Below are 25,816 nucleotides of genomic sequence, written 5' to 3'. Positions count from 1 at the left end.
TGTCAAGTCACAAAATTGACATATTTCAGTATTTACAGCTGAGCTGAATGTTCATCAGGTTTCATCTCACTGGACCAGTCACCTGCAACTGGAATAGTGGAACCTTCATCCAGTGTGTGTTTTATCTCTTGGTTTCTGGGCTCCGTGATGTGACAGTATTTCAGGTTTTCAGTTGCTTTTTACAGGAGAAGATAAATATTTAATGTCAATGTATGAGACGGGAATGCCTGATTTACTGAAGTTGTATTTTAAAAAAAAATCAGTAATTTAATTTGCGTTGATCTTTGCTTCCGCTTTGGCTGCAAATGACCTGAAAATCTTGAGAATGTAATGTTTTTATAAAATGTCTGCATAATTTGTCTTGAAATGTTAAAAAGTTGAAAAGTTATTAAATCATTCTGCCTCAGCTGCTTAACTTTCTGCTTTTGTTTCACTGGAAACAGACTGATGTTGGTGTAATACTGCCACCTGCTGCTCATCACAGAGATTAAACCAGACTATTTCTTTCTTGTTGGTGTAGTTCTCAGTAGTGACCTGCAGGGGCGCTGTGGTTCACGAGGCCTCTCAGTTTTCCTACTTCCGGTTGGTCGCGTCCTCCTCCAATATGTCTGCGCCCTTGCAGACTGGCTGTGTTTGTGTTAACCTGCTGTAACCTGCTGTTCGTATCGCTCCGTTCTCCCTCCTCTCCGTGACTCAGTGAGCGCAGCTTCTTCCGGACATGTCGGCGGACAGAGAGCCCGCCAAGGAGCCGCAGAAACCCGCGGACGGCTTCAGGACTCCGGGGCTGAGGGGGGCTCAGACCACCACCCTGTTCAGAGCCGTCAACCCTGAACTCTTCATCAAACCCGTGAGACACACACACACACACACACACACACACACACACACACACACACACACACACACACACACACACACACACACACACACACACACACACACACTGATATTAGCAGTAGGAACCGTCTTCCTTTGTCGGAGCTCTAGTGTTTCGGATGGAATGGTTTCCTTGTTAACTGGTGACCAACGTCCTTTAGCGTTCAGTGTTGCTGCAGCAGATGTTATCAACCAGACATAATCCTGTAGCTATTCTCATGAACACTGTTTATCCGCCTTTTTGACACAGCATCGTACCTTCTGGGAATCTTATTTTAATATCTGCAGTCACCAGCAGCTGGCGTGGACGTTATAGGAAGTTCATCAGTTAGCAGGGAACCCAGTTAATCCATAACACCGACTCGAGCTCACAAGGGAGGTCGTCAATAAATCATTGCTCTTTACAATTTATCCTTTTTACTAGATTATTTTAGATTTTTTGTAAGCACGGTTATTCCAATGTTCTGTTTTCAAAGACGAGCCACTGAAAATTCATTACAATTACAGAACAGAAGAATTCTTCTCAGAGAAGAATTCTACTACATTCTAGAATAAAAACACACATTGTGCAGCACACGGGTCCCATGTGGTGACGAGAATAACGCAACAGGAGCCTAGAAGGTTTCTCTTTTTTTAATTGAGACTTTTTAGCTCAGTAGAGAGGTTGTTGTGTAAATTATATCTTGTGATTTTGGTTTTTAATTCATGTTAGTGCTGGATATTCCAATTACAGTCTGAGTAGTGATCAAAACAAACCCTTAAACTGAGCATATTGATTTATTTGAGGCTTGATTGTTTCCTCCAAGTACCTTTGCTCTTTTTCTTAGGTATTTGCATTTTCAGTCAGTTGATGTTAGACTTGTGTTAATCACAAGTTCTTTAATTTTAAATTAGCGTCAACTCAGTGAATTGTGGGTTCATGGAATAAAACACATTTATCTGTGGAGATATCGGTTAGGAAGCAGCGTCTGCGGCCGTGAAGCAGGTGGTCTCCAGGTCGCGTTGGTGTGTGCTGACTCCAGCTGTGCTGCTCGTGCAGAACAAACCGGTGATGGCGTTCGGCCTGGTGAGCATCACTCTGTGCGTGGGATACCTGGGATACCTGCACGCCATGAAGGAGAACGACCAGCAGCTGTACGAGGCCGTGGACAGCGAGGGCGAGCGCTACATGAGGAGGAAGACCTCCAAGTGGGACTGAGCAGCTGTGTGTGTGTGTGTGTGTGTGTGTGTGTGTGTGTGTGTGTGTGTGTGTGTGTGTGTGTGTGTGAAATACTACATAAATGATGCTGAATGTGTTAAGACTTGTTAATAAAGACAGATTTTAATTTAATTGAATTCATTCCACTTTCTTCACATTACAATAAAGCTGTTGCTTTACCTGAGGAACCAACACTGCTGGAAATGTCGTGTTATTAATGTCAGGCTCTGTAAAGAAACTTGGTCCCATTATTAGCTGATCACTAAACGCGATCAGCGCGCAAGCATCACATTTTGTTTTTTTGATTCTGCTGGGAAAAACAGCGTCAGAAACACTCACCATGGTCCAGGAGGCGTATAGAGATGGTGCCCTGGGGAGAACGCAGGTTTTCGAGTGGTATGGACGCTTTAAAGGGGCGAAATGTCCATTGAAGACCAGCCCCGCTCTGGTCGACCCGCATCCTCACGCAAAGATCCGCGAGGATCTCTTTTCTGGAAGCCGAACACAGCGAGTTTGTGCCGCCTGGCAGTCTGTTAACCAGGACCACTACATCCAGGTCCTGAGGCGGCTCCGAGAAGCAGTGAGGCAGAAGCGTCCGGAGCTTTGGCGGGATGGCGAGTGGTGGCTGCACCACGACAGCGCGCCGGCGCACCGGGTCCTGCGCGTAATGCAGTTCCTGGAGAAAAACGGGATGACCCTGCTGCCTCATCCACCCTATTCACCGGACTTAGCCCCCTGTGACTTTTTTCTCTTCCCAAGAATGAAGAAAGAGCTGAAGGGGCGGAGATTTGAGGACGTCGAGGAGGTTTGTCGTGCCGAAAAATGACCGCCCCCGACAGGTACACGCATCGACGTGTTTCTGTATGTCTCCACTGCTCGCATACGCTGTGCGGATATTTCCTAAACTATTTATGAATGTTTCTAAGAGTATCTTTTTACAAATTACACACACAAATCATTGCATCAACAGACATCCCTCAGTTCACTGTACATGCAACTGCCTGATCTCCTCTGCTTTCAGTCCTGCAAATTCTGTGAACATCACCCTGGCCTCCCTTGAAGTGGTCAGTGTCACTCCTCACATCACTCAGCTGCCGAAAAGTGACTGCGCCCTGTAACTGAGGGATGTCTGCTGATATAATGGTTTGTGTGTGTAATTTGTAGAAACATACTCTTAGAAATATTCATAAAGAATACTTTATGAAACATTCGCACATCGTATGCGAGCAGAGGAGAAATACAGAAACACGTCGATGTGCGTTCCCGTCGGGGGAAGTCACTTTTCGGCAAAAAATCGAAGGACGCACTGCACGGCATCCTTACGCACGAGTTTTCAAACGTCTTTGAAAGCTGAAAAACACGGATGCAAAGGAGTATTCAAACCAGTGGGGATTACTTTGACGGCGACAGCTTTGAAAAAGTGTTATAATTAAACACATTAATAGTTATAACCACTGTCCGTTTTTTTTCCCGGTCCTCCCTCGTATATCATTAAAAGCAGATATCTGCATGAACACAGCTGAACACACTTCAGACTGGATCTCACTGAAACATCCAGAAACTGTACTGAGCGCAAACATTTCATCATTCATCCAAAACAAACTGATCCTCATCTGGATTCAGTATAGTCATTCTGTGTTTTTCACTCTGAGATATGAACCATGTGTCATGAAGTCTGTGCTCCACTCTGAATTCCCTGTAATCCACCCTGACACCATGCAGGGAACGTGCAATCTGCAGCATGGCCACGAGGGGGAGGCTTCACCCCAGGAAACATCCTCACAGCCGAACAGCCTCTCAATGTCAGTCTGCTGAGGGATGGAGGGATGAGGGAACGAAGAGCATCCTCACCTCCACTGTCAGCCAGTACATTATCACTTATTCATCTGATTCATAATCAATCAAACCTGTTTGTGTTGATGTGTCTAAAGCCTACACACACACACACACACACACACACACACACACACACACACACACACACACACACACACACACACACACACGTTATTCTTCGTGATTACTTTTTTATTCAAAATGTGACATATTGAAGACAGAAAATAACATTCTAATGAAAAAAAATTAAAAACAGGTAAATGTTTACACAAAAATCAAAGCGAGAAATATTTGGCTTTTTTCTCCTTCATTTAAGCAAACCTAAATAAAGAAATACATTTAATAATAACAATAACAACAGTAGTAGTAATAATAATAATAATAATAATAATAATAATAATAATAATAATAATAACATAATAATAAGTAATATTAGATACATCCTCCGGTCATTACAGAATGTTAGAATAACTCTTACTGTTTAAAAGTATTTGAATGAATCCAAATATTAACGCGGCATTGTCAAAATAATAGAAAAGAGGAAACACGAGAACGCGCACGCACCCCATCTTCCCCAGTCGTGCACGCGGATTGGGGCTGCTGCCTTTTTAAATCCACCTGTTCACACCTCTGTGCGCGCGCCCCTCGCGCGCGCCGCTGCCGCCGAAAGGGGAGAAAACAGAAGCCAGGCTTCATTAAAGCCGCGCGCACCGAGAGGCGAGGAGCTGCTGCGCCTCCTGCTCTTCCTCCTCCTCCTCCTCCTCCTCCTCCTCCTCCTCTCCAGCATCATCAGCGCCACGCGGGGCTCAGCGGGGGGCCGCCGCTGGATGGATTACCTCCTCAGTCACTCTCCGCCTTTGCGCATCAGTGTCGCGTCTTGACGGACCGGCGCCGCTTGTCTGTGACTGTCCGTGCGCGTGAGAGCTCCCCGATCTGATCTGACTGACTGACTGACTTCCAGGGGCTCTCCTCCTGGAGGAGCGGCGGTGAGCGCGTGAGGGGAGGCGGTGAGCGCGTGAGGGGCGGCTGAGACCCGTTTCCCCCGTTTCCTCCCGGATCAAGCGGCTCTGGAGCAGGCATGGTACCGGCGCCGCCTCGGCTGCCCGCGGCCCCGTGAGAAGTTTGTCCAGTGGATCCTCTGCTCCTCCTCCTCCTCCTCCTCAGGGTTTTTTTTTTTAGATGTTTAGACGCGGGCGCGTGCTTCCGTTGGGGGATTCTCCGCCGTTCCCTGTTCCATTATGTTCACTTTCGCTGCCTTCTGCTACATGCTGTCCCTGGTCCTCTGCGTCTCCCTGATTTTCTTCGCAATATGGCACGTGAGTACCTCAGCTCTTTATTTATTTTTTCTATCACTGAAATTTCAGGGACGTGTTTGTGTCTGTGCGCGCGCGCGTTCCTGGAGAAGCAGGTGTGCGCCAGGACGCTCGGTGTGTCGGCATACCCCCCCCCCCCCCCCCCCCCCCCCCCCCCCATCAGCAGCTCACCTGAAGAGCGCATGCAGCATCCGCCACCTCAGGCTCTCTTCCGCCTTTTATCTTCACCTCCACATGCATCGGTGCGTGTGCGCGTGCACCGACCTAGTTCGGGGTGCAGGAACTGTGCAGACTGCATCCTGCAGATCAATGAATCAGCCTCCCTTCCTGATCAATTAGAAAACCCTGTGGAGGGTTATCTCCTCTCCCCCTCTTCCTCCTCCTCCTCTTCCTCCTCCTCCTCCTCTTCCTCCTCTTCCTCTCCTCCGCTTCCTCCCCTCATCCTCTTCCTCTCTCTCCCTCTAATCGAGCCAATATGACTGACTGCATGATGATATTTGAATAATCTCATTATTTGCTCCCTGCGCAGCATCTCCATCATGCAGGAGGCGTTTTGAATTAGAAGACAGATCTGGGTCAGGTTTCCCCCCCATGGTTTTTTTTTTTCTTAGATTGTATTTTTTGGTGGGAGGCAGCAGCAGACCTGAAGCACCTGGTGACTGGTCCAGCTGTTCCAGCGGCTGGTCACACCGTGACGGCGCCGCCGAAATGGCAGAACGCTGCAAAAACGGGTACGAGGAGGAGGAGGAGGAGGAGGAGAGGAGGAGGAGGAGGAGGAGAGGAGGAGGGGAGGAGGGGGAGGAGGGGAGGAGGGGGAGGAGGAGGAGGAGGGGAGGATGAGGGGAGGAAGCACAGCCATGTGAATTCAGCACAATGGAGCAGGATCACTGTGGAACCTCAGCAGGAACCAACACCTCACCAGGAGGAAGTCTGTTCTGCTGGAGACCGAACGAAAACAGTACAGATGCCTCCTCCTCCTCCTCCTCCTCCTCCTCCTCCTCTTCCTCCTCCTCCTCCTCCTCCTCTTCCTCCTCCTCCTCCTCCTCCTCCTCCTCCTCCTCCTCCTCCTCCTCTTCCCTCCAGTAATAATAATCCACTGCTCCATGCTGGGGAAGCATAATGAGGAGAGAGATCTGTGGCGGGAAAATGTGTCCGCCACAGTGTTCTCTTCAGCAGGTCGCCTCCTATTTTTATTTTTTTTTTTCAGCTTCCCTGGCAGGAGCTCATGTGGCCTCAGATTAGTAAGCGGAAACTCAAAAGAAAGGAAAAAGCTGCGTGGAGCGCCGAGCGGCGGCGTGTTGGTTAAAGCGGGCTCCGTCAGCTCCTGACAGGGATGAAACGGTGAGCCCGGCTGACCGGATCTCCGCCTTTACTCTCTAAAAGTCAGAGGCAGCGGACGGCTGCCATTTTCCAAAATTTTCCACCATCCATCAAAAGCCGAGCTGTCGGGTTAATCACCCGCGTCCGGAGCTCGTCTGCAGGTGGAGATGAAAAAAGAAAGTCCGTCCTCGGTCCCCTGGAAGCCACTGAATAAGGAATATGTAGAAGGAAGTGAGGGGAGGCTATCTCTGGAATCCATCCTGACCATTAATCAGGTCCTTCCTGTAATGAGGCTGGACCTGCCAAAGCCCGTGAGAACCAGACCCAGGTTGACGGGCCTGATGACACTCCTGATGAAGGGTGTTCAACCTGTGGCTCTTCAGCCCCTCTGCAGCCGCTCCCTCAAACTCACTGAAAATCCGAAATCATATTTTACCTTCATCTTGATTTTCTGTGTATAATGTTTGTAGTGATGCTCTAATAAACCACCACCGGCGCAAGAAAGCCGAAGCTCGGCAACTTGAGCGGCTACGCAGAAAAACCGGGCCTACTATATAGAAAGAAATGTCCAGTAACCATATGATATCAGCACTCTATCGTCAGCACCAAACCCACTGCGGCTCCAGAATACTTACTGCAAATGGAGGTGGCTCCAGGTCCCTGTTCTCCCTGCTGAACGCTCGCTAAGCCCCGGGACTCTCAGCCGCCTTCTGCACCTCCATCATGTCGTTTCTCACTATAAAACCAGAACATCCATCAGCACCTTGGTTCAGAGCCTCACTGCAGCGTTCCAGCTGACCACTGACCACTCCACAGCACTCATCCAAATCACCAACGACCTCCTTCTGGACTCTTCACCATCCTCCTCCTCCTTGACCTGAGTGTGACCTTTGACACCATCTGTCACGCCGCCCTGCTCAGTAGACCAGCCTCCACTGGCTTCACCCACGCTCCATGAGACTGCTTCACCTCTTACTTCTCTGACCGCACGCAGTTCGTTCAGCTCAGATTAAATCCACCGCTCCTCCGTCACTATAGGTGTGCCCCAGGGCTCTATCCTGGGGCCCCTCCTCTTCATCATTTTAATCACAATCATAATTATTATTATTATTATTATTATTATTATTATTATTATTATTATTATTATTATTATTATTATTATTATTATTGTTATTGTTATTGTTATTATTTGGTTTTTTGCAGTCTCAGGATTAGACAGAGGTTGTTGGTTTGATTCTCTCTGTCCCCTGCCCATGTACCGAAGTGTCCTTGGGCAAGGCACTGAACCCCTCACTGCCCCCAGTGGATGGATTGCAGGCCTTGCATGGCAGACGCCTCCATTCCACTGGTGTGTGAGCGGCCAGTGTGATATCTTTCAAAGTGGACTGCAGCTCCTCTCCTCTGATTGGCTGTAGCGCTAAAGCTCCTCTCTGATTGGCTGTGGAGTCAGTGGATCTCAGATCAGCACCTCTGTTTTCTCCACAGACTCATTTTGTGGGTAGTTCCTGATCAGCTGTGGTCATTTGGAGCCTCCTGTCCTGGTCTCCTGGTCTCTTCTGGTCTCCAGGAGTTCAGATTATTGTTAAAGCGACAGTTCTTCGCCCGACTGTACTCAGTTATTCCTCTGTGTCTCCTCAGTTGTTTGCAGTGGTTTTACCAGGTTGTGGGACTTTCCTCCGATGCCTTTTTAATGGTGACAGTAGCGTCTCAGCCGTTGTTTAGGGCTTTATTGTCATTACAGTAAGATATTCCTGTGAGAATGTGAGATGATAATAAAAAGCAGAGGAGGAGGAACCATAGGAAACCCCTGGAAGTTGGCCAATCTGTGCCAAAATGTGCTTTTTGTTCTCAAAAAAGAAATGAAAGTCTACTGATTATGAAGAGGGGGGTTTCCTGGAGCGGCGGCAGCTCCCAGCTCGGCTCCTTGGGGAAACGGCGTCCTTCACACTGTCAGCGTCTTCTGGCTTCAACTCTCCTCGTTCCTGTTCTTTACCTTATAGTCCGGCCTGGACCAGGAGAGAAAAACAACCTGAACAGTATTAGAATAATCTGTTAAATAGAGTTTGTAAATGGCTGTAGTCATAAGTTCTCATCCTATTTTTACTGGTTTAGTAAACGAAGTGATTTTGACCTCCTGCCTTAGAGCGACTCAGAATCTACTTCCCTCTTTAATTAAACATCATTTCCTCCTGTTTCTTGTGTTCTGAAGGTGATTTAACGTGAGGAGTGATCTCGGTCAGGAGCTCCCGGTCCGCAGGGATTAACAGATATTGATAATTAGCATGTCGTGTTGTTCTCTCAGCGGAGCACGATCCCACTCCAGATGTGGAGTTAATGTGTTCGCCATAAAAGATACGGCTGCACATCGCCCCCGGGAGCGCTCCCGTGAACGACTGGGACGCCATTTTAATTAACGCACAGGGTGAACTGTGACCCCCCTCCCCCACCCCCCGGCAGTCCAGGCCCCCGAGGTTCTCCCGGTGTGGCTGCAGCTGGCAGTGGGCCAGATGCTTCCCCGGCAGCCTGGGAAACGGCGGCGAGGTCGTGTTGGCAGCGAGAGCGGAGGGCAGAACGCCAAATCCACGTCACTCAGGAGAGCTTCAGTGCTGGACCCAGGATCCCTCACTCACCACGTTTCCATCATGGCCTCCTCATGCTCGGCCAAAAATTTCTCCTTTGTATTAATCATGCTGATGCCAAATCACTTCAGTTATTAACTGAAAATACAGTCATAACTTTAGGTCACAAAATCACAAAACAAACTAAACAAATATAACAGTTTATTATAACTAGATTAAGAATTTCTCAGAAAATGAACTTGTTTTTGGGATGATTTTAGATTCTTGTCTTAAAACCACTGATAATTAAATCGCTAAAAGTAATCAAGAAAACTTAAAATGGCTAATTTATTTATTTAAAGGATTCATTAATTTAAGAATCCACATTATTCTTTAAGTCTGTTCTCATCAAAATAAAAGTATTACCTTCATCTAAATAAAGAAAATATCAATAATATATCAATAATTTAGATGAAACAGCTGCAACCATTACAACATGCACAGTGGCTATAAAGAGCTGAATGGAAACACTTCATTTAATCCCAGAAGGAAATTCTGCAGCTGAAAATTTAGGGATAAATAAAATGGCTAAAGCAGCAAAAAAGAAGACAAATTTCTAAAATTAGCTTCAGAGGTGGAAAAACTGATTGATCTCAATCGCAAATAATAAATGTGATGAAGGCATTCTTTTTCTTGATTTCGTTAGCATGTTTCGCTGCTCCAGATCAGATTTTACGCTGTGAAATCGTCTCTTTTGGTCATAGATGTTAAAACTCCTGCTCTGCAGCCATTCGTCGCTGTTGGTGAATTCTATTCCGTGATGTCCCTGAATGCACCACATGCTCAAGTACAGTGTAGTATTGAAATGTTTTCTGATCAAAGGTGCAATAAGTAATATTACGTCACGTAACATGGTGAAAAATGGGAATGATTTTTATTGATTTTATTGTAAATATCTTACTGATTGCACCTTTAATATATCACAAGTTTGTCTTCATGTCATGACCCAAAAGATCCGTCTACTGCAGGAGACTGACTGAAAGGTAATATTCTGTGTTTACGTGTTCTCTGTCACATGTTGCTTTCCTGTGGCCTGTCAGCACGCTGACGTCTGGAGGGAAGATATAACCCTGCTTATCGTATTTATGTCAGTTTATTGACCACAGGCTTTATCGTTTGCAGGCTGTTTATTGTTTTCCCAGTGTCCTGCAGCATTAGCTAAAAGATGAATTCAGCACAATGTTGCTAACTGTTGTGAACACGAAGAATTCTGGAGATAGATCATGTTCTTGTTGAGTATCGATCGTACTGTAGAAAGAAATCAGGAACTTATCTTGAAGATTAAGTTAGTGTGATGTAAAGAAAGCTAACATTAGCCAAACGGCAGCGGGGGGGGGGGGGGGGGGGGGGGGGGGGGGGGGGGGGGGGGGGAGTGGAGAGGCCATGCCACTTTTACTCATGATCCTCCAGTAGGTTTATACGAGCCTGCTAGCTTGAAACAAAACGCTTTCATTCCTGATCTCTTTTCTCTTTCACCTCCTGCCTTCCACCCACCACCCATTCATTCCGTTAAATCGCCTCTCTCAAAGCAGATGCTGGTTTAAATAAGACCGAGGCGACGGCGCACATGAGGGATTTGACGCTCACTTCAGGACGGATTTGCAGAGCGGCGGATTAGCTAGCGCCGCTGCTTCGGCAGGTGTGACTTTGTTCCCTGCTCGGATTCGGAGGCGTGCAGGGCATTGGCCAGTTTACCGGAGCTGCCGGGTGAAGGATTGCCCACAATTAGGAGCCGCGCTCGCTCCTCATTTATCACCGTCTCACCGCGGCGTGAAACAAGTCTCCCTCTTCTGTGAGTCAAAGGAAAGTCAAGACGGAGTTTGAGAAGGTTTCGCTCTCAAGGATGAAAACATGAAAGGTGATTAAAAGTGTGACGCGTCCAAACGGTTTGACGGCAAAGGTCGCTGGAGACGAGGGGCCCGTCTGGGACAGACCGGCCCAACCCCGGAGGGAAAGGTGGCGGCAAAGTCAGGGGAAGATAAAGGGATGAGCTGAGTGAGCCGGAGGAGAGATTAATGAGAGGGAGCCGTGAAAGAAGGAGGCTCGGCTCAAAGTGACTGGCCTGCAGAGCAGGTGACGGGAGCAGAATGCAGAACGATGAGCTGATATTAGAAAAGAAAGCTGGAGGAATGGCAGATCCAAAGCGGCGAGTCGGCAGCCTGGCAGATCAAAGAGGAGGCGGAATGAAAGCCGGGAGTGAGGAAAGGTTGACGTCTCTGCAGAGAGAGTCCTGAGATGGATGGAGCTTTCCTGTGACAGCAGGGAGAGATGAAGCGATCAAGAAAAACCATTAACCTGAGACAGAAGCAGAGCGGCTCGGCCGACTGTTCATGAAACAATCAGCAACAGCGACTAGTTTGACCCGTCTAATCACTGTCAGACGAGCAGAATGGGTCCTCCGTCAGCTGATGTGTTTGAAGCATCGGTTCTACGGCTCAGTGGTCAGAATCCACGTTCTCACATGGTCCCGATGTCCAGGGTGTCCTGTGTGTTTCTGCTCTTCATAAACCAGACAGCAGCTGGTGCTCAAGGTGTCCCGGGCAGAAATGCATACGCCGGAACAACTGATTGTAATCCCAGTGAAGCAAACAGTCAACATGGCTTTGTGGCACCGGGAGGCGGAGGCTAATGGAGGTGGTGCTGAGTGTGCGGCTGGGCTGGCTCAGCTTCGGTCCACATGTTCATTAACCCCCGCTGGCTCCTCATCCATCATCCGGACTCCTCCGCTGCTGTTGTTGTGCCTCGCAGTACGTCCACCGGAGGATTAGAGGCCCGATCCTCGCTCTCCCTCCTCCTCGTCCCCGCCGTCCTCCTTCCCTCCTCTCTGCTTTTCATTCCACTTATCTGGCTGTTCATAAATAATCCTCGCCTCGTGATTAGACCTGTTAGTTTTACAGTCTGCCGTCTGAACATCTTTCCATTCAGGCTCATTATCTTCTGTCAGGAGCGTCAGTTTCAAAACGGCAGGGGTCAAGGCTCGAAGCTTTTTTGAAGATCTTAAGAACAGGCTTGATCAGTGATGATCGGCTTCTCAAAAGCTGTGACTGTCCCCATTCACCAGGCTCATCGTCGTCCTCTGCAGCCACAGACAGTTTCCTCTCCAGGGACGATTAGCTTGTGACAATCTCCGGAGGCCAAGTGATCAAAATTGACAAGGTAACGCCTGTGAGGATCTGTGGATTAAAATCAACTGGATTTGCAGTGATTTTTGCAAAAAAAAAAAATGAGCAGCAGAAACTCTGCTGTCAGTCGGTACTGGAGGCAAACAGAAAGAGAGTGGTGCTGGAGTGAGGAGGTATAGATCAATCCATCCATCCTCCCTCCGAACAATGAGCCAATCAGGGGCGGAACGCCTTCGACGGGTCGCCAGATAATCACCAACACAGCGACGGTCAGTCACTCTGATTGGGGCCATTTCCAGAGTCAGCAGTTAGCCTGTTTTTAGACGAGCAGAAGAAACTGGACTCAGCAGCACGGTGTTTTCGTTCTGAGATCTGTGAGCGGCGCTCAAACCCAGCAGCCGATCAAACCAAGTCATCAGACGTCTGCATCGGTACCTGTTTGACCCCAGCTGTCTCAGCAGAGATGAGTCCTGGGTAATCAGCTCGCTCTTTCACTTGTATGGTACAGCAGGATTTCCACATTGTGCACGTGCAGTGAGAACGTGCTTGCTGGCATTTCTCGCTCAGACAAAAGGAAGCTACTGACAGCTGTGCTGTGAAAACCACACAAAATCTGAGAAAAATGTTTCTTCACTCTTGTAAAAGCACATTTTGAGATATCACCTCCTAGAAGTACTGGTACTCTTAACTGCAAGCTCATGAAAAGTTTTCGACCTCAAGATGCCAAAACCAAGTTAATGTCTTTTTCCATGTTGTTGTCAAACAGCATTCACTGAGTTTTTAAATTACTGAAGATAAAGAAAGTGGTTTTGATTGGTTGAGACTGCATTAAAATAGATAAACGTGTTAAAATGAGCCCAGAGACGCCTGCTGGCGTTCCCACTGAAAGCCTTAACAGTCACCATTCAAGCCGTTTCACAGAGCTGCCAGTCGGGATTCAGCGCTTCCATTTGCGTTGCTATTGACCTCTGGATAAGCCCCGCCCCCCCCCGTCTTAATGCTAGGTCGGACACGCTGTCGCAGCCAAATCACAGCCAACTGCACCGCAACAGGCGTTGAATTGTTTTCTTCGACCAGCTCTGATGGTGAGTTTTACAGTGAAAACGTCCGAGTCGGCGTTTCTGGGCGGTTGATAGATGAATGTTACTGGTTCTTTTGTGTTTTGGGGGCGGAGCTTAGCCAAAGATCAGTTGCATTGTGGTGCTCTGTATGAAACCAACTATGGACTGGTGCTTTTCAAAAAAACCGATGAACTGATAGAAACTGCAGCTCATTGGATTTTCGTCGTCTGCCTCCGGGGACGAGCCGAAGACGCCTCTGAGCAGCAATTTGTCGATTCCAACCTGCAAGGTCATGAAAGCAGGTGCTGCGACAATCAGTGTTTCCATGGTGATGCAACTGCTGCCAATGATCTCACACACACACACACACACACACACACACACACACACACACACACACACACACACACTGTCCAGCAGTAACACCCCTCCAGCAGGAAGTCTGCTCACAGCCGCTCCTCCACCATGTATTTATTAACACAGCTTATCATTTCTGCTTCTCAGGAAACCCTGACAGGTGAATTTATGCGCGGAGCATATGCTGTGTGAAACGCTGACGCCAGGATTTTTCCGAGGGATTTGTTTCATTTGATGTGGTCACACTGGCAGGAGGTGCTAACCGGGTCCTCCAGCTGCTTCTGCACCTCCAGGTGTTGGGCTCGGATACGTGAATTCATTCAGATTAAAGCGCAAGCTGCTTATTTGCACGTGGACACGGACAGTGGTGACCGGGGAAGCAGGAAATGGAGAATTTCGCATTAAAATTCATGCATGTGGAAAAGGGGTGTGCTAACGTCTCTGTCAGCTGAATGATATCATGAAACAGGACGTTTAATTAGACGAATGCTCAGAGTGGAGGTCCTGTGACCAGCTGCTCGGTGTCGTCTTGGTCTCATCGTGAACCGGACTGTTTAAACACCACTTCTAATTACTCCAGCTCATTTTCGGTCCATTCATGACTCAAAATGCTGCTGAGAACGTTTCCGTGTACGACAGCTAAAAGTCCCAAAACACTGATCAGTTGGCCATTCAAAAGTTAAGGTCACACGAAGGTCAGCTGGAATGGTCAGAATATATTTCAGCGTCACCTTTCACCTCAGAGCCGGAGCCACCAGCGCTCTGTGAGGAGAGTATGCTGAGTGTCAGCAGTCACTTCTATCTTTTTATCACGCGTTTCATTGATTCCCTCTGACTCTAAACGCTGCAGCAGTGTGAAGCACTCTGCTTCCAGGAGTTTAGCGTTTAGCATCACTCCCTGGTGTTTTCATGCTCACCTCCCAGGAATGCTACGTGCGACATACTGCCTTGCCAGATGAACATCCTGAGGCTGACGTTAATCCAGACGCTGCTGGACGCGCCCACCCAGTGCGAAGTGAAGTTTCCTCAGCGTCCTCGAAACTCCAGAAGTCGCCACTTGATCATTTCGATCGGTCTTTCACGGTGCACACATTCAGTTTGAAAGACTATACAGACTGTTTGTTATTGGAAACATCAGAGCGAGACGTGGCATGAGGGTCGTTCAGTCACCAGCAAAGCGTGGACGCTCTTTCTGCTCTCAGTGACTCCTTTGGTCAGTCGTTGACTCCAAACTGCCCGTAGGTGTGGCTGCAGCTGTGTGTCATTGTCTGTCGGGCTTTGTTTGACCTGTGATGAACCGGTCCAGGGCGTCCTGTCTTCTCCTACAGTCTTTCTCTTGTCGATTGGAGTTGATCAAAGTCCAAACAATCCAACATTCAGTGCGTCTTGTCGGGTGATCAGTGTTCAGGTGTGAGCCACTGTCATGCTTCCTTTGACCCACAATCCCCTTCCTGAAGACCACCGCGCTGGTTGATTAAGTAGAGAAGGTAAAGGAATGTCATTGCAGTGATATCTGTGGCCACTAGGGAGCGCCCTCTCCCCCGTGAGCAGCACTGAGAGAATAATAAAAAAGGCCTCGGGTTCTTTGTAATGTCGATGTTGGTTGTCGCTGGGGATCAGACCCGTACCGCTGCATCGGTGTTGGGCGCTGGCTGCGCTCGGCTCCGAGCTGGACGAGGAACGCTCGAGTAGAAAATCACCCCACATTAAGTGGGTTTAAAATTCTGGTGAATAATTAAGGCAAGACTCTGAATAATTGAAGTGGACCTTGTAGCATTTCACACTGGAGTGGAGATTTTTCTGATTGATGTTGTTGTTTTCAGTCTTGTTGTTTCCGTCTGGATGCCTTTCAGCAGAGCGGCTCTCCAGCTGGTCGTAGCTTCCACTGCAAAGTTGAGTCACTGTACTGAAACAAAGCAAATTAGAACCTTTGTTCATTTTTATTTCCCATGCAGACACACACACACGCAAACACACACACACAGCGAGGTGTCGGCCTGTGTGTGCAGTGTGTGTGTCGCCACCGCTGGAGCGCAGCACGCCCGTCAGCTGGCTGATTTCTGCCAGCCACCCTTCACTTCAAAGTGCTCTCTTCAAGCCAGCGTGCACGTCAAAATCGATTTGCATGAGCAAAGCAGAGCGGAGAGCGAACGGCTGTCGGACCGGTGGTGAAAGCAGCAGATAATAAACCACCAAGGCCGAATGCTCACTTTTCTCCCAGTTGCCACCATCGTGACCCACACACGCCGTGTTTATGCTCATTTTTTCTGGTTCTTGTGTTTTTACTTTATTAAACAAATTAAGAGTGAAAGCCTGTTTTAAAGTAAATTCCAGGCTGCTGTCTGAGGCCTGATGCAGGATCACCAACCTTATCCAGGAAGTCAGTTTGCACATTTCCAACTTTTTGTCAGGCAGTGCTTCCTGACCCCTGAGACCAACCCCCAGCCCCCCAGACCCCCGGGCCATCCTGGGCTGGTTGGTGTGGGGTGGAGGTAACAAGGTATGCCTAAAGCTTTCCTCCCTGCCAGGCTGTCAGAGGTAAATCTCAAGACAGGATGTTAGAGAAACCATAATAAGACCCTTTCTGAGATGTAGAACAGTCCCTGATAATTGACCAGTGCTTTGTTTCTCTTGTTCATGCGATTGTGTGTTTTATGAATTTGTGTGTGGTTAAAAATGTTTGACTTGACTGTGATCAGCTGAAAAGTTGGAGGGTAGCTTCCCGGCTGTTTTTGGAGGGTCTTAAAGGGTTATTAGGAACTGCTCTGAATTCTGATGCACAGCTTCCTTTTTCCAGTTGCTGGCCCTCAATCTTTGTCAGGACAACACCATCCCTACAGCGAGGCATGGTGGAGGCAGCATCATGCAGCAGGAAGCATTTTGTATTCCAAATTGTTGAAAAACTGTATAATTTGAAGAACTCGTCCCTCCACTGCTCCACTGCCAGACTTCAGGATTCTGCAGGAAGGCTTGAAGCGTTGGAGTCGTGTGCTGCACATGATGGATGGGAAAGGCATTCTCCAGCAGGAGAGAGTGTTCCTGTGCGAGCAGATAGAATTTCTGAATCCACCAAGGCTACGTGTGTGTGTGTGTGTGTGTGTGTGTGTGTGTGTGTGTGTGTGTGTGTGTGTGTGTATTCCCAGTGCCCGTGAGGAGCAACCTGGGGGAAGTGAACACTCTGTAACAGAGGAAGGCAATGAGCCAGGATCACTATTAGGACCCAGAGGGAAATAACATGTGAGGAGCTGCCTGTCAGCGCGGGGGCGAGCCCAGGGAAATAACCCGGGATTTGTGCGAACCTCTGCCATCTCTCTGATGTTTAATTCCCCACACACACACACATACACACACACACTCATGTGCAAACACACACGCCACCGCTTGTACTTTTTTTTCCTCATTCAACATGCAGCGCATGGATAACATTTTTGCACCACACAAACAGTAATCCAATTTTACTGACTCTGCACGCACGTGCGTGCCCACATGCACGCCGCTGTGTGCGTGTCTCCGGTTTTCCCCCGGTGCGCACACACTGGAGACACACGGAGTGTCTCCTGTGCCGATACTGACTGACACGCCGGTATCTCTCGCGCACACGCCCGCCGCCCTCCTGAGGCTCGGCGCTCGCGCTCTGGCATCTGGCTCCGTTCTGAGCTCGCCTCCATTGCGGCTCCCGTGCAACAGCGGTGGAGCGGTTGCGTCATTTCTGTGCCGTTCACGGTTGTCAGTCAGTGCGAGCCCAGAGCGAGCGGCGGGATGGAGCCGAGACCTTCTTCTTTCTGAGTCGATTACAAGCGAACGTGTGGCTCCAGGCCGCACCCGAGCCGGGATCTGAACCGCAGCAGACCGGGTTTAATGGCGGAGAGGTCGAGGAGTTGATTCACTGATGGAGAACGCGAATTCAGGAAAGTTAGAAGGACTTCTTGGAGAGTTGATGTTATTGGAATCAGCTGCAGGTGTGTCAGAGATGTGAATGTGTGGCTGGTGGTTTCCAGCAGTGGAACGCCATGAAGACTCAGGTTTTCTGTTGTTTCCAAACTCAACACTTACAGGACTCCAACCTGAGAGCCTCCAGGGCGGCTTCATGAGTGTTTCTCAGTTTTTTCAGTTCCCCCAGCCTCAGCATCTGGACTGATGGCTGATTTTTATGTTATTCCATTTTGACAGCAGTTAGGATGTGGTGTATTCAATCTATGGAAAGTATTCATTACTCTATTACTCTTTACTGATCACACTGTTATCTCTCCCCCCCCCCCACAGATCACAGCTTTTGATGAGCTCCAGGCCGACTTCAAAGTGCCGATCGATCAGGGCAACCCTCTCCATGCGGTAGGTTTGCATTTCTTTCCGACACCCAGCCAGATGTTGTCCTCTGTCCAGCCTGCTGTGGTTTCCTCTCTCTCCTTTCACAACACGGGAAAAGTTTCTCCACACTAACATCCTGCTTTTCATTTTATTGCTGGGAAGCAAACTTTTAAACAACAATAGAATGAAACAGAAACACGAGGAAAAGCAGCGTTCAAATGTCACAGTACTGGTGACGTGAAAACAAGACGTAGAATCGACTGACAGTTTTATTTAGAAGACTGAAGGAAGAGACTCTTAATAAGAAGCGGTCTAATATTAATATACAGCATTCAGATCAAACCAGGGTAATAACAATAATAATAATGATGATGACGATGATGACGACGTGTAGTTTAACACTCATTTATAATAAATGCAGATGTAACAGTGATGTATGAAGAGAAGAAAAGAGAACGTTGGCTCACCAGATCAAACCAGTGATAGAAGTGCAGATGAACCCAGTGTGGCGCCGACTCAGCAGGTTTCATCTTTACAGTCAGGATCCCTCCATGTTTTTGGTGTCATCATTTTAAGTTGAGCTCTGAATCGTGATGAGCTTTTATACCTGCTGGTTGTGTGTATCTGGTTTTGTTTTATCATCCATGGTTGTGGCTCTGCGCAGTGCGAGTTGTGTTGATGTCTTGATTGAAAGGGTTAACCTGACGAAGGCCTTGAGACGGACTTCTGTTCAGCCTGGTGGTCACCTTCAGGGTTTAGGCTCCGACCGTGAGCTGGAGGTTTCTATATCAGTGCTTCTTTCTGTCTGGCACACAGCACTTGATCTGAAGTTGAACTGAAGACACATCCAACATCGAGTTGCAGTGTAAACCCTGAAGCCCCGGACAGGAAGTGACATGTCTGGGCACAGGAGGACGTTTGGTCACCAGACCATAAATCAGTGATTTAATCTGAGTCAGGAAAAGCTCTGGAGCCTCGGTCTCCGTAATGCTGACAGCCCCGATGAGGGTCGAAGATGATGTTCTGACCCGTGTGTCCTGGAGGTCACTGTGAATGAGCCCGACGCCGAGGCGTCTCCTGGAAAAGCCCAACACGTTGTGGACTGAGTCACTCTGACGTCCTCCACATGGAGGCGGTGTCGGGTCTGTGGCTCCAGAACAGGGAGACCTTGTCTCTCTGCTTTCCAGTCACGGCGGCTCATTTCACCTGTCTGATCGTTTCAGGGCTTACCGCGGTAATAGCAGGATTTGGGCTTTAGTGTTGCTGGGTACCCAGCATACAGTTATTTATTTCAGATTACTCTATATTGTGCTTTAACAAGAGTCAGTTTACTAGCTAATCCCTCAGATTATTCCTGTACCCCCTGCTCTCCCAGGCTGAGGCAGTGAATGAGGGAATGCTCCGTTATTCCATTCATGTAAAGGAACACATGTAGGGATGCTCCGGTAGTTCACATTTTAGATCCAAAATATTGCTGATGGCCAGTATCAATACACTCCAGAGTCTACAGATGTGTTGCACATCAAATCCTGACGGTGATTCCTTGCATCCCATTCATTGTCTATGTGAAACGCACCACAGTGCATGCTGCTTGCGTTGTGTTGTGTTGTGTTGTGTTGTGTTGTGTTGTGTTGTGTTGTGTTGTGTTGTGTTGTGTTGTGTTGTGTTGTGAGGATGTTTCGAGCTGTGTTGCATTGCCTTATCCCTGATCTGCTGTCTGCTCATTTGCATAAATTAGAATTTCGCCAACTTTGTGCAAATGAGGCATGGACAGTGGAGGTCCAACGCAATGTGAAACTTTGGTGAAACGTCTAAACTAGCTGTCGTAGAACCAAAACGAGGACAGATTCAGCAGCTGCACAGCTTACTCCTCCCCTCACATGTTTCTGGAGACACTTTTCTCTGAAATGGTTTAGTAATAAAACAGACAGTTTGTAGCGGCGCCGCCATGTTGGTCTGGTTTGAGCTCAAGTAGAAGGCAGACAAGGAGGTGCTGTGACCTCTGAGTCGTGCTACATGCTACATGCTAACGAGCTTCAGGGCTCACACACTAGTGATGCTACACACACATGACTACCGTTTAACAGATACACTCGTCACCAGCGAGCCGGAGTGTGTGCGGTCCACAGCAGTGTAATTCAGATGCGGCGTGCCCGTGGCGTGCTCATGCTGGCTGCACACACAACAAACTAACAAACAAAACGAAATTGTCACCTGACCATCGGCGTTCCATGCCGATGTCGGTGTTTGATTTTTTGATGTCTGTCAGTGGACACTGATGTGTCGATATCGTGGTGCGTCAACAGTGTGAGCGTGTCCAGTCAGGACTCGTATTGGACGCCGTCTTCTGTCTTCAACACTCTTTTTTCAACCCTTGTCCTTAAATAAATGTTTGCATGCAGGAAACAGGGAACATGTTGTGCCTCAGTGCACCTCTGAAGTGCGCGGCAGCAGTTGGAAGATGTTTTGGAGGAAAGTGAGCGTTAGCGGAGTCGGTCATCCGCCCGCTGTAGAGTTGTTTTAGGGTGAAATCCAGCCCTCTTAATCCCGCTCCCCGGGGTCCTCCAGGCCTCTCTCAACACGGTTGACTCTTAATAATGCATGGCGCTCTGGTACGGCACCAGCAGCTCGTCTGAAGGTGACTTTGGCTTAAGGAGCCTGGACCGTACCGCCTGCTGGGGTGAAGCTGCTGGAGGAGGACGGAGAGCCAACGCCAGACTGGCAGAAACGTCTGAATGAGGATTTCTTAAGAGGAAAATGAAAGGAATTCTTCTGCTTGATGGCCGTTTTTTCACAGCCCTGAAAACAGTGCATCAGGCCCCGCTTTCTTTCTGAGCACCACTTTCATATTTTGTCATATTTGCATCTCATTACGCAGTGTGGAGCGTATCAAAGAATCCGGCAGGGGAACGGCTACAAAAGGGTTCCATCTAATTTCCTCTCCTCTTCCCTTCTTGTCTGGCTCTCCCATGTTTCCTAAAGCCTCCCCCCTCCCCTCTCCTCCCCCCTCTCCTCCTCCTCCTCCTCCCATGAAATGCATGACTGCAGCCCATTTTCATATAAAAACATGCCCCGGATCGTATGGCTTCCATTTCTAACTCGCTGTTTTTTTACACGCGGTTGAACTGAGAGCGACTTTTATAGATTCCATAACGAGTTCAGCTTTGTGCTTCAGTTTTGTGTGGGTTTCCCATGAGCTCGCCAAACCTTGAAGAGTTCACAGAGCGAGGAAAACTAATAAGAAGAAGACAAAGTTAAAAGTAATGGAAAGTGCACTTAGGGCCGGAGCTCACCAGGGGCGTCGCCGACAACCGCGGAGAAATGTACAAAGTGCTCGTAAAAACATTGAAATGCATGAAGGGAAAGACGGGTTCAGGGACCTCCGGCTAAAGTTCAGCAGCAGCGCGGATTCGGCATAATGCAGATGAACACATCCTGTGGACGGTTCACTCCATCAACACCAGGTCTGTTGCGGTTAGCATGTTAGCATTAGCATCCTGTATTCCGACATTTCATGTTATCAGTACAAATTAAACCCGAGACAAGAACAGATCTGAAGGCAAATGGACCAATCATGTGACCATGAGCCGACAGCGACCATGAAACCTGAGCTGACAGCCGACCTGAAGTCGAGCTGACCAGCTCACAGACAGCTGAAGAGGTGAAGACCGAGCACAGCAACAGAGGACCTCTTAATCGACATCAGATTCCAGTCTGTGTTCGTTTATTCCTGCGTTTGCTTTGCTCCATTTTATAGAACGTGCTCCTGGCTCTGGGCTGAATTTACGTAACTTGGTTTCACTTTGCCGTCATCGCGCTTCTCTTGATAATCCGGCAGGTTGATCATTTCATCTTGAAAGCATAAAGCAGCTGTGACGTTTCTACCCCCTCACTCAGTCACACACCAGGAGAAACCATCCACATGATCCGAATCTCTCAGCTCTTGCATAATCTCTCCCAGCATGCTCCCCTTCCTCCCCCAGTCTGACTCCGTCTTGCAGTCCTGAAACTCGGCGGTCTCATTAGCGCTTCCTGTCAGCCCGTTCCCTGCTCGGAGGAACCTGGCGTTGAGCAGGAAGGCGTCATCTCCCTGTCAGTCTGTCCCCCCACCATCACCAGCCCATCAGATCAGCCATGCTGGAGAGAATTATCTGAATCCTGCAGTCTGGGGGGTGAAAGAAAAAGGTTTTTCCTTTGAGAAGGAGCTGTTCTTGTTGCTGCCGGTTCTCTTCTGATAGCAGCAAGCATGATATGAGGGACACTCACAGTCTGAGGAAGGGTTTCAAGTTAAAGTGTTAAACTGCCGTGGTGTTTTCGGGGGCTGTTCACACAACAACGGCAATCAGAGTCACTGAAGAAGCTACTTTTTGAAAACGCTCCCATTCCGTCTCCATGGAAACGGGGGAAAACAAGACCCTCCGAAACTGCTCAGATTTCAGGACAACAGCCCAAATGTTTCCACTGCTCATGTGCACTCCGGCAGTCATCAACAGTTCTTCTGCACATGCTCAGCAGCTGGATTAGTAGAACGTTTTCCTCCAGAATGTCCTGGTCCTGGTCCTGGTCCTGGTCCTGGTCCTGGTCCTGGTCCTGGTCCATATCCTCCTGGTTCTGGTCATTTGCCAACCTTCTCTTAAAATCCTCGTGTTTCTTACTTTTATTTCAAAGTGTACCGAACCGAACGATCAGAGGGGCACACGTCAGTCTCGGCAGCTCATTTATGAAAGATTAACTTTAAAGCTAGGGTAGACGATGTTGTCCAAAAGCACTTTCTGTCATACTGAGTGAAATGCTCCCTGCCCCCTGGGAGGAGTCAATACATTATGTGGACGGAAAAAGGTGCGGAAAAAATCTGACAACTGTCGCGGCCAAAGGACAGTAAAAACTCCGACCAATCGGAAGGCGCGGACCGCTCTTAAGAAACCAATCAGATGCATTCCCCCCGTAACAGCGGGAGCTCCTCCAATGGGGTGGGAGCTGGGCGGAGCTAGGCGGAGCCTTGGGGAGATGCTACATTCGAATACATGCTAGTTTTCCAAGATCGCCAACCCTAGCTTTGACCTTCAAACATGGGTATTTCAGAATGAGTCCACAGTGAGGACTGTTACCTCATCGTGGCTTTGTTTGATGTCAGGGTGATTTCATTCTCCCGAGACCCTGAAGTGGAGAAGACAGAGACCACGTCCGAAGGACTTGTCCGGAGAACACCCTGAGACACGATGAGGGGATCAGATTCCAGGGTTTGGTGTCGATGACGAAACAGTGATAGGAATATTCTATTGCTGTTCAGTAATGACGTTTCCTGACTTCAGAGAGTTATTCCCCGATGTGTTACACACTCATGTATTATAAATCAATTGACAAGATGGAGGTTTTACACAGACACAAAGGCACAACTCAGAAAAGTCTTCTAACTTCAGAACTCCTTCAATTGGGGGAAGGAATGAGGACAAAATCAGAGTGTGTAAAAACATCCTAAAGTTCGGTTGAAGTTAATGAGAAGCTACAGCAGTTAGAGGGAATCTCTTTGTCTCAGCCTCAGCAGTCCCTGCTTCATTGTACAACACCAGCACCGAAGCCACATGTGACTGCCAGGAAGCGTTACTCCCTTCCCGTGCAGCGTGAAAATAAATGTGACACATGCATGAGGCAGCTCCTCAGCTCGGAAGACTTCATTTGCCTCACTTAGACGGAAGAAGCCCAAATTTAGCTGTTGTGGATGATTAGGATTCGCTAAACCAGAGCCTGTGGGTTGGCTGGTCCACCCATCATCACCATGAGGACAACAGTGGAGACGAGGCTCCGTCTGAACTCAGAACGCCTTCTGAAAACAGTGTCGTTAGCATGCTAGTTGACGGAAGAAGCGTTTCCACCATCTCTCAGGACTGAACGTTTCAGAGAAGTTCCACCTTGGGAGCCATTTTCAAAAAGTGGTGACGACCCTCGTCGAGTGATCAGATGCCTGAAACATGTTTGTGATCAGTGTTTCTGTGACCGTTAACGTTTTCGTTTCGATGAGTAAGATGACACAGGGTCACCTCTCCTCATGTGACCAATGCAGGAAGCATGTACAACGACCTTTAGGAACCTGTTTTTAACAATTCTTTAAAATGTTCTCTTCTGGGAATGAATGAAAGGATTTATTTTATCAGTTTTCAGAGAAAGAAGAAAGAAAGAAAGAAAGAAAGAAAGAAAGAAAGAAAGAAAGAAAGAAAACAAGAACTATTTAGAATTCACAATTGTAACTCACAAAAATAGGTTTACAAAGCAGCTTTTTAAAAACAAAAGAGCAGGGTCCAAAACAGGTAGACCTCCTAAAATGTAATGTCGTCATTGTCGATACTTTAGAATCAGTGCATCACAGAGTGGCTCTTGCTGATATTCGGAGCTTCTTTGACGATGACCTGAAGCTCATCAGGTCAGATAAATTCAATTCAGCTTCATTTATATAGCGGCAATAACTATGAAACTGACTCTCTCTCAGTGATCATCTGTTCTCCAAACCGGACTGAAGCATGTGTGTGTTTCCTTGTCTGCGTCACTAACTGTGAAGAAGTTACACCAGCCACCAGTTTTACCTAGAAAGTTTGAAACACAGTATTTAAAGAACATTTGACCCTGAAACCGTTCAGATCTGCAGACACAGCGATGATTCGCTGATGAAACTGTTTCACTGCTGCTGGAGGAGGAGCGACTCTGCTTCAGGGGATCTTTAGCTGAGCCCTCTGCTGTCCTCCCACTGGAGGACCGTCCCACTGGAGGACCGTCCCACTGGAGGACGCCCCAGGACGCCTCAGGACTTCAGACTGAGACAGGAAACATCTCTCCGCTGGTCTGGGAGCAGATTCACGTCCTAAAGAGAGATGGGCGAAGTTCCGGAACGTCTGGCTCAGACGCTCAGTGGTGTTGGACACATCAGGATGACGACGGGAAAGAGAGTCCAGAACCTCTTCCAGAGTGAAATCTCTCTTCATCAGTCTGGGTTTGGATCCGATTCTAGTCCATGTAAACAGCACTTCGCAGCTTTCTGTGTATGTCTGTGACGCCAGTTCACCGAACCTCACGACGTGCACAAGCCAAAAAATCGTCTCGTGCTCATCTCTTCCTGATTAGAATTTAGAAGGTTTCTTTGATTTTGATGTGGCAGTTTTAAAAATACCGGGAAAAAAACACCATCAGCATAACGACTCTGGCTCATTCAATTTTTGCTACTGGCAAAAAAAAAAAAGAAAAAAAAGAAAAACCGATGTGTTTTCACTTGAACCGTTGCTCAGATTTCGGTTCTCCACTAGCCAGCCGTCCTTCTGCCAGCAGGAGGTGGATTCATGCAGAAGTAAACACTGCTGAAGCACGCAGACATCGTGAAGGAGGAAGAGATTTCTACCCAGCATGCTTTGTGCTCACGTCGTGGTTTCACAGGGATCCTTGAGCCACACACAGACACACACACACACACACACACACACACACACACGTCCCGCCCTGAAGAGCCTCCTCGGCTAGCTTCTGCTCATCTGTTGCTTGTGTAACTGTTTCCACACACACTCCAGACGGGACCCGGACACACACTGGGTTATGAAAGGATGAGGCGGCTGCCAGGAGCGATGGTTCGATCACAGGACTCAGAACGGAGGAGCCAGACGAAGGAAACTGAAGCGTCCGGTCATCTCAGGTCATTTCACCTGATGCAGGAAAACTTCTGGCTTCCCTGATATCCACCTGTCATGTTAAGAGTACAAAATATTTACTCTGGACTTAGTCTTTAGCTTTACTGAAACCCAGTTTGACCCAGTTAATGAACACGTTT

General features: G+C 48.2%; 2 protein-coding genes across 6 annotated transcripts in view; both read left to right on the top strand.

The window, feature by feature from the left end:
• The first annotated feature begins 578 nt into the window (after positions 1 to 578).
• On the top strand, positions 579 to 2,093 carry smim8 (small integral membrane protein 8). 2 transcript variants are annotated; one of them, XM_030109994.1, is made up of 3 exons: positions 588 to 678; positions 713 to 847; positions 1,916 to 2,093. In XM_030109994.1, exons 2-3 carry the CDS (start codon positions 719 to 721, stop codon positions 2,072 to 2,074), a joined length of 288 nt encoding a protein of 95 aa, XP_029965854.1. In that variant the 5' UTR covers positions 588 to 678; positions 713 to 718; the 3' UTR covers positions 2,075 to 2,093. The 2 variants fall into 2 exon arrangements, with proteins under 2 accessions (XP_029965853.1, XP_029965854.1); XM_030109993.1 differs by having other exon boundaries at positions 579 to 847.
• A 2,990-nt stretch (positions 2,094 to 5,083) lies between these two features.
• Positions 5,084 to 25,816, top strand: part of cnih3 (cornichon family AMPA receptor auxiliary protein 3) — a 58,415-nt gene continuing 37,682 nt past the window's right edge. For all 4 annotated transcript variants that reach the window (XM_030109990.1, XM_030109989.1, XM_030109987.1 and 1 more), the window contains exons 1-2: positions 5,084 to 5,226; positions 17,965 to 18,033. In XM_030109990.1, coding sequence (XP_029965850.1) covers positions 5,149 to 5,226; positions 17,965 to 18,033 — 147 coding nt within the window. In that variant the 5' untranslated portion in view covers positions 5,084 to 5,148. The remainder of the gene's footprint in view (positions 5,227 to 17,964; positions 18,034 to 25,816) is intronic.

Source organism: Salarias fasciatus, chromosome 15 (assembly GCF_902148845.1).
Source record: "Salarias fasciatus chromosome 15, fSalaFa1.1, whole genome shotgun sequence".
Lineage (NCBI taxonomy): Eukaryota > Metazoa > Chordata > Actinopteri > Blenniiformes > Blenniidae > Salarias > Salarias fasciatus.
This window is presented reverse-complemented; position numbering and strand designations above follow the sequence as displayed.

What these genes read in the sequence shown, in the direction of transcription:
- smim8 (XM_030109993.1), top strand. Translation starts at nt 719, where the DNA reads ATGTCGGCGGACAGAGAGCCCGCCAAGGAGCCGCAGAAACCCGCGGAC. An exon ending in CTGAACTCTTCATCAAACCC is followed by an intron (nt 848 to 1,915) that starts GTGAGACACACA and finishes CTGCTCGTGCAG; the next exon opens with AACAAACCGGTGATGGCGTT.